The sequence below is a fragment of the Gymnoscopelus braueri genome (genome assembly GCF_963280865.1).
Source record: "Gymnoscopelus braueri genome assembly, chromosome: 6".
NCBI classification, from domain to species: Eukaryota; Metazoa; Chordata; class Actinopteri; order Myctophiformes; family Myctophidae; genus Gymnoscopelus; species Gymnoscopelus braueri.
Window position 1 is genome coordinate 37,556,527 of NC_137607.1, and position 12,035 is coordinate 37,568,561.

A 12,035-nucleotide genomic window follows, 5' to 3' on the forward strand; every position below is an offset into this window, starting at 1 on the left:
TCATACGTTTAATTTTTCAGGGTGACAATTATACATCTCATGAGCAATCAAGGAATTCAAATGCATCCAATATGAAAACATTCTTAGGCATTCACTCAGTGTGCATCAAATAGCTACATATCTACGTCTAGTATGGTACTTCGTCAAGTCATTCTCTTTTCTCATTGCTTTTAAGGTTTGCAGGGCTGAATCCAGCTCCCAGCTTTAAAGGCATTCTCAAAATATGGGTATTTGTATTGAAAACAGTTGTGACGTGAATGATATCAAGCTACATGAAACTGCCACTACAGTGCAGCGCTGAACCTTAATCTGATGGCTCATCATGGGTTTCAGTATCTGCACAGATTGTCTGCTGCTGGGTGGGAGCCATGATAGGGTGACACGAGAGAACTTTAGATGAGTTTAGATCCTCTTCTTCTGTTTCTCTACCAGAGATGTGGATAGGATGAACACATTCACCTGGAAGCAGTATGGTCTGCCCTTTGAATGAGTGTTTTTTCTTTTTGCTACCAGAGGTTTGCTCAGAAATCTCCAGTAGCACTGATGAGAAGTGCTGAAGGAAGTGGTTGAGAAGATGAGTTTTGAGTAATGTGTTTTAGGTAATGTTCTCCAGGATGTAGAAGATGAATTCCATGACTATGGGCTCCTCGTTGCTCTTGCGCCCCCTGCTGTGGATGACAGGGATCAACACGCTATCCAGGGCATTGAGGTACTGAGCTGGGAGGGGCTGGCCATTGCTGCCGGCCACATATCCCACCTGAAATAAGAAATTCAATGTCACTTACAGAAAGATCATCATTATTCATCATCCTCGCTGGATGGAGCTTGCATGATTTCAACCTACATCATCTAGCTCAGTGGTAATCTCAACTTTTTCAGGCCGTGACCCCCCAAAATAATCATATTTGAACTGAGGACGCCCCACCCTGACAAGCACTTGGAATGTAGGAGTTGAGGCATTACATTTAGTTTGGCTAGGTTCCACAGAAAAATATTGTGAAAATAGCAGATCTACAAGCTCACAACGCCTCGAGCGTTGTGAGCTTGTAGATTGGCTATTTTCTCAAGTTTTGCTGCTTTCTTATATTATTTGACAATTTGGCCAAAGTTTGACCAGTTTATATAGTATAGTTTGTTGATTACCTTTGATGCAGCAATGGTCTTATTCTTTTCTCTTTTTTTTGGTATTAAAAAGGTCTTAAAAGTCATTAAAGTGTCACTTTGTCATCTGGGGACCCCCCCAAAATCATGTGGGGACCCCCCTGGGTGCCCCGACCCACAGGTAATCTAGCTCTGCAATTCCCTACCCACTGGGCCCCGGCCCCCCCAATAAACAGCAACTTAAAGTATACTACCGGTATGTTGGTACCATCGATCCAAGCCAGAACATAATCGATGGATTGATCATTTTAACAAATATGTCCTGAAAATGCACGTGGCCTACCCAGGCCAGATGGGTGGGCCACGAACACTTTCAAGATTTTCAAGTGGGCCCTAATCCATAAAAGGTTGGAAACAACTAATCGAACTTATCGTTTGAAATGTTGTATATTCAACATTTTGCACCGTGCTGACCTCTTGAGTGTCAAAAGTGACCCGCAGGCCCAGTTTAGCCATGCCGTCCTCCTTCAGGAGCTTGAGATGTGGGCACAGTGCCAGGCAAAAAGCCCGGGCTATCCGCTCTGTCAAACGATTATGTTCAGCAGAGCCAGCTGCAACTCCCTTGCCGTGATCCACCCTCTGTAGAAAAAAGACCTGGACAACACACACACTTATGTGCATGTGTGCACACAAATGAAGACATACACATGCAAAGTAAGAAAACCGCTTTGGAAGCACTTCCAGTTTTCATGTTCTTCCAAAGCCCTGCTGGACTGTCGTCTGTGAAACCTACTGGATCCTCCCTGTTGCTGTGGTTGAATACTGAATGGATACAGTATATAATGATATACAGTACTATTAAGCTAGGTATAGTATAATATGTCCACAGTAAAATCTTCAGTGTTTTGTAACTCTGAGAGTTAAATTAGCACTGTCCCCTTGTGAGGTCATTCTGTCGCCTGCATCAAAGTACTCATTGTACATTATGTGAATGGCAATACCTGCTTGCACCAGATACATTGATGCATATCTACTCTGGTGAATAGAACTATTCTGATGTTGAATCTAATCGTTAGCGGATGTTTAGGTCTACCTCAGTCCATCGGATGATCTTCCCATTTTCTTTGTATTCAGACTTCTGGAACATCTTGGTACTGCTGATGGACTCCATGGATTTTCCATCGATTGGGCTGATAACTCTGGGAGACACAAACCTGGTGTTAGATTTGGTACGACGCAACTGTAATTTGAACTGCCTCTCTCCAGATTCACCACTAGGACTTTATTCAGGATCTTCCACAGGTCTCAAACCTGAGGAAGATCCTTTGTGGATTGAATCAAAGTCTGCAAAATAAAGTCATGTTGGTAACAATGTGCTGTGTCCTTCTCCTTTGTTTCTGAATGGATTATTTCTGTTTCAAAACATTTCCTCCTGCAGGAGTGCAGAAGTATAAATTTTTTATAGCCCAACTGCCTGCCTGCCACCAGCAGTCATAAAGTCAAATCCTCATGCAAAATTAATAGGCTATGCCACTGCAGGGTTATATTCTCTTCTTTCATTTGGTGTCAGTGCTCTGGCTTCTATTAAATATCAGTCTTTTGACATTTTAGTCTACATCTTAGTTAATGGTGCGGTCCTAGGGAGTCCCCAGCTAAATGATTGATAGTTAGGAAACATGACATGGATTTTACAGTGTAGACTGGGGGTCCCAGAGATAATAAATAATATAAAATCTGTGGTGTAATGCCTATAAAACTGAGGGTCCTTGACATTAAAATGTTTGAGAATCACTGGTACCATCTACGTCCAAGGCCCCCAATAAACAGCAACTTAAAGTATACTACCGTTATGTTGGTACCATCGATCCAAGCCAGAACATAATCGATGGATTGATCATTTTAACAAATATGTCCTGAAAATGCACGTGGTGTAATGCCTATAAAACTGAGGGTCCTTGACATTAAAATGTTTGAGAATCGCTGGTACCATCTACGTATTAATCTACCTCCGCATGTAATGGGCATTACATTTAGTTTGGCTAGGTTCCACAGAAAAATATTGTGAAAATAGCAGATCTACAAGCTTCGAGCGTTGTGAGCTTGTAGATTGGCTATTTTCTCAAGTTTTGCCACTTTCTTATATTATTTGACAATTTCAAATAAGAATAATTACAGTGAATTATTCTTATATTGTTCTCTGTTGGCTCTTTTCAACTACAAGAACTAAACAAACTGAAACGTATTTAACAGGTTCTGGATTTGTTTCCATTAGGCAACGGCTCGGCTTCAGATAAGGTTCTCAGAACCTAATTTGGGCCACGCTAAGAACGTAATAGTAACCCTGAACCCTAAAAAATCAGGAGCAGGGTTCTTCTCACCCTCTGTTCACAGTGCATTTCTCCTCCACCCACTGAATGAAGACTTGCTCCTGGCTGTCCGATTGGTCAAGCCGTCCACAGGTAACGGTGTAGTCCTTCATCTCACGCAGCGCCCGGCGGAGCTCCGCCATGGTTTCCACCGTGCTCTGCACCATCAGCCCATCTGAGGAGAGGGACAGCGATACAGGAGAAACACACACACAGACAGCAACGAGGACGCACACACTCTCATGCGCATGAACACGCACTCGCTCTTACACAGGCAGTCTTTTTAAATGTACATTGACACACACACATACACACACACATTAGGGCATTCACAAATAGTGATTTTTATCATTCGAATTATTCGACCTATAAGTATTCGAATATTCGATTAATCGATTTGATTATAATTTCTTTTTTTTCTTTTTTTTGCCAATGGCATTGACGACTCGACTCAAGGAATGCGAGTTGACGTCACACCAGAGCTCACAGCTGCGTGTCTGCTGTAGAAAAGCCACTGAAAAAAAAATAGAATAATTGACTTTGATGTACAGTGGTCGAATAGTGGTTTGATAGTCGAATATTCGAATATTCGATTATTCTGTTAATGCCCTAACACACATACATACAAAGATCGACAGTGTTGTTCAGGAGGGATGTTTACTTGCTTCACATAACGTACTTATGTAAACTACAGAATTCCTGGAGGTGAGCAAGTAAACTGTGTGGGGACATTGACTGCCTTTTGAATGACTTTCTACAGACTTGTATGTCCTACCTTCCACAATGCTGGACTTGGCGAGGTATCCTGCAGACGCTTTCAGGGCACTACTGAATACAAAAAAGCAAGAGCCGGTGACTGAAAACAAAAACAAAACAAAAAAACATAGAAAGTATTATGAGAGTCAAACCCTACATCTTATTTTTATAGACAGTCCACCAATCATTGCGTTATATTATTGTATACAAATGTTAACTCAAAGTGCCACCCTGTGGTATGAAAGGGATATTACAGCATCTTAATTCCAGGGCTTGTATTCAAACATAAATAAAATATTTTGCAACGGGCAAGGTGAATTACACGTCTGTCAGGACTTCCCCTCTTGTTTCTCGTTTCTATACTTAGAGAAGAAAGAACTTCCTCTACCGCTAGCTTGATTACAGTATGTGTCAGGAAGTCCAGACTCCTGTGTCACCAAATACGTTTAATGAGGTTCTCGTCTATCCCTGCAGACCTTTGCGTGGCTGATTGTGAATGCTGATAGCCTGGGTCTGATACTGGCCGTCCTCTCCCTGAACACAGATGAGGTGGGAGTCTGCGGCCTCATTGAAGCACGCTCCCAACGCCAGCACGTGCTCGTTGGACTTGTTCAAGGCCTTCATCAGCTAAGGAGAGGTAGACAGACAGAGGACAACAATGACTGATGAAAATGAGAGCTGGCAACAGAATTACGGTGCCAGCTTCTTTCAAGGTTGAGTGTTTTTATTTGTGTCTTATTTAACCTTCAGTTGACCATCTCTCTCAGCAGCATCAAGACAAACATAAAGTTAATGGTATTACATTATACCATTAAAGCATACCTCGTTATAGCCATTTGTTGGAATCTTTATGCATGTCCTCTGAGCTTCCAGATCCACAGTGAGTCCAGGCACCATTGGTAGACTGTAACGGTAATTCCTAAAGTCCTGCAATCAGAATGAGAGGAACATCTCATAGTTAAAGGTAGTTTGTTAATTTTGTTGCATTCTCTCTTTATCAGCTTCAACTTTCAACTTCATCTATATATTATCCCTCAGATGGAAGTTCTACCGACAGAAACATCCGTGTTAAAAATGCACGTTATAATAGACAGTCAAAGAAATGAAATCTTCACTAACATTGAAAACAGAAGAACACCACACAGAAAAATCACAGGTTATCTCAGCCTTTAAACTTCTATTCCTAACTATTGGTTTTCTCATAATGTCGGCAACCTGGACATTGAAGCTCATTTTACAGTTGCACTTGCTATAGGTTTCTCTGGATAAGAGCATCAGCTAGATAGTCTAAAATGTTAATGATAATGGAGGAGACTTAGCAGTAATTAGAAGGACGGACGCATTCCTCACCACCAGCAGTCTCATTATGGTGTGTCCTGTCTCTCCGAACAGGGCCTTCCTAAAGCGTACGCTATACAGTGGACACGGGTAGACTGTAGAGAGATAGGAACAAGACAACTAGATAACAGTGTTTTAACCGGAACATTCAATACTCAACGTTTACACACACACACGCACACGCGCACACACACACACACACACACACACACACACACACACACACACACACACACAAACACACTCACATCGGTATTCAGCCCCAAGTCGCAGCATGAGGCGCAGGGGGAAGGCTTTGGCCCAGGCGATCTCTGCCCTATGAACCAACAGGCCGAAGAGGCAGGGCTGGTTAGGCAAAGGAAGGCCATGCACGGACTGGAGAGTGGAGCGCACGTAGAGGAAGCCAGCGTGTTCATCGCTGCCCAGGAAGCAACCGCCAAAGAGGGACAGGGTCAGGTGGCTCACAATCTTCCCTAGAGAAACATGGTGGATGTCAGGCCTACTTAGAGCTGTATACTTACAGGACACAGTGTAAGTATTTTTGAGCCAAAATAGTGTCACAAAAAAAAAATCTTACGCCTCCCAAATAGGCAAATGTCCAAAGTAAAAAGATGAGGTAACAGACCGGTGTACAATGCAAACATTTGAATGCTTTCAATTGTGCATAATTTACAGCATTTTTCTAGGCTCACAAACACAAAAGACTTAAACATGTAGACGACTTGACGACACAACTCTTCCTCAGGCAACAACCTGTTCTTAAGCCTAGACAACGCTGTAAAGGATGCTTATTTTAAGGTATTAAATGTTTTTTGCATTGGTCTCTCTCATCTTTTCACTTTGAACCAAAGTGTCCATCACTCATTAAAACAAAAAATCTTTTGCAGAACCCTGATTCATTTTGTATCATTTCCTAAAATGTCAAAAGTGCACATAGGAACTTTACTACAGTATTAGTAAGTATGTGCATACTGTCTGATACTGTATGTACATAAATGCTAGCCTGGTACACCATCCCGGTCGCATGAATTCACAATATCATGTGTCTTCTAATGTGAATTCACACGACCGGGATGGTTTACCAGGCTACATACATGCACAAGGACTGAGAGATTAACGCTATGCTTCTATTCTTCGTTTTGTGCTTGTGTCATGTGCCGGAAATAGAATATCTACAAGCTATGTGAGCTTGTAGATCAGCTATTTTTGGTACGTGACACACTGAGTTGCAATCAGTAAATCAGTGCAAATCTGGCAACTGTTAATGACTGTTACTTATGCAGTGATGTTGTAATTGTCACAGATGAGACTTTCTTCCTCATTCACTGTCCTGTCTAGGTTTTGTATTTCTATGTGTATTATGTTATTTCTATATTCCTGTCTGCCCCAGCTGTTTCTCATTTGTAATCACCCCCCCTGTGAATATTAGTCTTGTTCCCCAGTCAGTCCTTGTTGATCATTGTCTTGTGTGTCATGTGTGTGTTAGTATTATGTTTGATAGCTCTCGTCTTTGTTCACCTGTGTCACCTGCATTAAAACACAGTCTTGGGGTATAGGTGTATATCACCTCTTGCCTTGCTGTCCTGCATTTCAGTCCTCACCAGCACAAAACACTAACATGTAACAATGTTCTGACCGTGTTAAAAGAGTCCCAGTATGTTATTTGATCAAATGAGTATCTACCTCATGACCTAAGAGTGAAACCTAAGAACCACACTCCACGAGGATAGTACTGTATGTTGCTGTACAATGGCTGACCTGTGAGAGCGTCCCTGTACAGCTGAATGAAGTGGCTGAAGATGTCTTTGGGGAAGCTCTTCTCTTCAGGCAAACACTGCAGCAGTATCACTACCTCCACCTGGCCTACCGCATGCATGCCCTTCGAGGTCACACACCAGCACTTCCTGTTGACATCTACACAGAGTCGACATACAACCTCAGGAATCAGTACGGTCTATCAAACCGATCTCACCCCAACACAGTGAAATAACACAGATTGACAATTCCGTAAATACAGTAGACGACTAGAAAACCCCAAAAGCTGTGCATAGGAGCCGCGAATCCCCTCCATTGACTTTGTTACGTTTTGGACCATGACGGAGGCGCGCAGTGTCAAGTGAACTGGAGACGCGAGAGGCACCACCGAGCGAGCTAAAGCGAGCGAGTTGCCGTGCCGAACGTTGCGACGTTCGCTTGAGCCTACTCAGCGCAGTCCGAGTTACGCACCGATAGGCACAGAATCGTAAATCATGTTGTGGGGACAGCTCTGCTTCCGGGTTGCAATCTGTGTTATTTCACTGTGTGATTCGCGGCTCCTATGCAAGGCTTTTGGGGTTTTCTAGTCGTCTATTTACGGAATTGTCAATCCTTGTTATTTCACCGTGTTGTGTGAGATCAGGCTCGGTCTTTAGGCTTAGTCGCTGCAAGACGTGTAGTTTTGCGTTGCCCGGCGATCAGAGATTTGAGCCTACCGATACGTCTGGTGACATCTACTGTACATTTGATGTAGTCGCTAGAACAGTGGCCAGAACGGCCCCTAACAAACCTACATCTACTGCTTTGGAAACAATCCTTAAGTCTTCTGCAATGCAGTTCTTTTTTCAATCTCCAAATTGTTTCCACCCAGTTTTGGCAACTACATTGAATTTAGATGCCACCAGATGTATCGGTAGGCGGAGATCTCAGATTGTTTGGCTACGTGAGACTACGTGACAACGACGTGTAAGCTGCTTTTCACGCAAACAGTTACTGACTGCTGAGCAAATAAAGAAAATGTACATACAGTTAACCAGTTTGACCATGGCAAGCAGGTTAGCATTGAGGACAAAGACCAGAGGTTTGGGCCTGCCGCTCTCCAGCTCTTGAATGAGGAGCACCTCAGACGGTCTTTCCTCCACAGTATAATCTGAGGAAAACACAGTTACACAGATATTAGCCTGGAGAGTCCGTTTCAAACACAGACACTCAGTGCTCTCACTTTCACCGCTATCTGCCCCGGCAGGCTTCTGAGATTTATCTTTGGTCGCTGAGGACGAGCGCAAGCTTCATTAAAATTTTATGTAAGAAAGCTGGCTCAAGGACGCATAATAATGAATGTTTCTTGGAAGAGCCTGATTTTAAACATCAGAATCTAACATCAGTTAGCATTCATTGCTATTGTTAATTAACCTTAATTGAACTTGCCAGTGTGTGTAAGAGCACAGTTTTGTTTTTGAACTATCGTGGCCAAAGGAGATTAGTGGCAGGGTGTGAGAGGGAACACACACACACACACACACACACACACACACACACACACACACACACACACACACACACACACACACACACACACACACACAGGGTGCTGCACAGTACAACTGCTAAACTAGCACTGCTGCTGGTACTAAGCAATTCCACTGGAGCGCGTACGCCTTGTTCAAGAGGCTCACTATTGTCCAGGATGGGCAGAGTGTGTCCTGGTAATTAAGTGGGGATATGAAATGATGACCTTTTAGCCACAAGATAACATTGTGCTGTCTCTGAGCTCACTTAAATAGGCGACCATTAGCGCATACAGTACGTTGTGTTGTGATAACACATGAATAGAGCCTGTCCTACTGCACCTCCTTTCACTCCGGTTGAGGTGAGGATTGGAGGTAGGCCATCCAGGGGGATAAGGTTGGCAGAGCTGCTGATGTGGCTGCTCACTATAGCTGCAGTCCCCCAGCCATAGGGACCACATGCCTCCTATATGACAAAGGAGAGAGGGGGCAGGGGCAAAAGGGAGAGAGAATGGGCATACATTTAGGTATATTAGGTATAGCTGGTACAGTCAAAAGCACTGGTTTTCAACTTTGGGTGTGGGGACCCCCCAGGGTCTTGCAGGAGTTCCAGGGGGTCTCCAGCGAAATGGCTGATTATTAGGAACCAAATGGCTCTGAGAGTGTACAAATTGAACCTTAGGTAATAAAAAAGGTTGAGAATCACCAGTGTTCGACAGACTTGGAAAGAAGGCAATCTGGAGTTCCCTGGGTCATTATTGGGTAAACTGTAGAATTTCACTGAACAAAAACATCATGTCGTTGCTGTCGGGTGGAAACCTCATTATGTCCAAAACTGTTACTTTTCAGGATTCAAATTCAAACATAATAGGAAAATAGCTCTACAAGCTCAAAACTTGTATATCAGCTATTTTAGCTTCTTTTGTGTGACACTGTAGTACGACAAAGTAGGGCGTTAATTTACAGAAAAACATAACAAGTTTAAATATGGAGATAACGACGTTCTCCACGGTCAATTGGATGTTTGAATCCTCATTATCTCACATTGATGTTGGTTTCCTGTGGCCGTACACCGCCTCTCCTCGTCTGAGGTGAGTCGGCGGGGCTTCTCATTGGTCCTCCCAGGCAGGGTCTTCTCATGAGTGGTGAGAAAGTGGGCCCGGCTCTGACCGGCGTAGTCGGTGCAGACTCTGACTGCTTATGAATGTCATCAGCAAACCACACCCTCCTCCTCCCTCGGGGAGGTGTCCCTGAGGGGAACAAAGTGTCACTGTCAAGCAAAGTCACGCACATGTTGTATTATACAATGCAGCTTTTCAAAGTGGGGGCAGCCAAGTTCGCAGAGCGTGCAATTGGAAAACACAAAAAAGATCAAATAAATCATGAATAAATAAATACATACAGAATATAATTTAAATTCTAATAAAATTCATAAAGATTATTGTGCTAGTTTAATAATTTTCAACCTGGTGTCCCTATTTTTTATTTATATAATTTATGTCATTAATGTCAAGAATGTCAAGAACTTTTTCAAACATTTTCTGACATTGCAGGCTATTTCAGAGGGGGTGGGGGTATGGCTATTTGGGGGTCCTTGGCATGAAAGATTTTGGGAACCCCTGGTGAAATTACCTTTTGTCCTGTAAAGTATAAGAAATGACTCCTTTCTCACTTTTAACAAGAGCTTAATTCTCACTTTTAAGAAGGCTTGAGTGACAGGAGACACAAACACGTCCCTCCTTGCCGTCCAGGTGTGTGAGTCGGAACTTCAGATTAGAGCAAACTGCACAGAAAACCTGGGTAACACATGGGCACACATCAATTCACCATCTGCCATTAAACCACCATTCAACACAGTTAAATATCATTTGAGATTGAACAAATAGCATAAACAAGTGAACAAGCAGTTAATCTATAGTCGCACTAAATATCTAAATTCTAAACTTTACAATACAAATCTTCTGTTGCGTCATCCATTTTCTCACCTTCCCGCAAGCACGGCAATGGTGTCTCCTCTTAGTGAAAGTAAACTTGATCTCGCACTTCATGCAAACTTGTGCTTGGGCATCAGGCACCCACACAGGGGCCACCTCCCCAAGGACGCTTCCTCCTCGCTCCTTTGCCAGAATACCAACCCGACCTGATTGGCAGTCGTTGTCAGGATCTACTGAGGGTAGCGCATCGGAGTCTGTGATGTCAGCCCCCATTACTCCCACTCCACTGGCTGCTCCGTTGGTCTCATCGTGTCCATTAGAGTCAGGGATACGGCCCTGGAGATCATTGTTCCCCAAGCTGCCATACGTCTCCTCCAGGTGAACATCTGAAGCGCTGGACTGCTCCTGCTGCTGATCAAGCCCACTCTCCTCCAACTCCTTCTCCTCAATCACAGAGTCCTCCTTGGACGGGAGTGACTGGGGCTTTTTATTCTCCTCCTCTTCCTCCTCCTCTTCTGGCCATGCAGCTTCAGCAGGGCTCAGCACCAGGGGACTGCAGGCCTCTCCAAAACACCTCTCCCCCCACGTGGAGAGGGTGGTCACAGTGCAATGGCCCTCCTCAAGGTGTTTGAGGAGCTTCTGAGATTGGCTCTGCAGCTGCGGGGCTGGAGGGCTCTTTTTGACAGCCTGCCATGACTGAGTGGGTTCTGATGTCTTCTGGTCCACGGGCCCCCCGTCGGGACATTGGACAGTTCCATCTGTGGGGGCTTTGGACGGGGACTGTGGTCTGATGTGAGCACAGCTGCCCAGCCCTGGTTTAGTGACATCCCCATCTTTGAGCACCAGGAGGCAGGGTCTGTTCAACCACTGGTGCTTGGTGTCCATTCGAGACGGAGTGTCCCCTTCATCTGGTGATACAGGAACGTGTTATGATTATAAAATAATCTATTCTCCCATCACTCAAGCAGGCAATCGCATGCCAAAGGACACACTCGAGTGCACAATTCCTTCTCTACACACAGACCAATGCCACACTCACACAGCTGGACACACTAATGCTTCAGGATGCAATCCAAGCGTGTACGCACGCACATTAATAAGAACACATTAGTTGGAGAAACTTGTGTTCCCTGGAGTAATAATGGGCACTAAACAGCTTGGGCCCCATTTATATCATCACCCCCTCACTAAGCTAATAGATTTCAATCATCACTGAAGCCCCATTACCTCACTCTTGCCCCTGAAAGGTGTATGTGAGCTGAGTCACACTATAGTGG

General features: G+C 44.0%; 1 protein-coding gene across 1 annotated transcript; it reads right to left on the reverse strand.

The window, feature by feature from the left end:
• Positions 1-70: 70 nt before the first annotated feature.
• zfyve9b (zinc finger, FYVE domain containing 9b) lies at positions 71-10,117 on the reverse strand (the record flags this gene model as incomplete). The annotated part of the gene is made up of 13 exons (XM_080430560.1): positions 71-757; positions 1,576-1,755; positions 2,195-2,300; positions 3,480-3,642; positions 4,243-4,323; positions 4,700-4,850; positions 5,046-5,150; positions 5,574-5,656; positions 5,810-6,034; positions 7,320-7,475; positions 8,344-8,466; positions 9,167-9,290; positions 9,869-10,117. 13 exons carry the CDS (start codon positions 10,115-10,117, stop codon positions 596-598), a joined length of 1,908 nt encoding a protein of 635 aa, XP_080286686.1. The 3' UTR covers positions 71-595.
• Between the last annotated feature and the right edge of the window lie 1,918 nt (positions 10,118-12,035).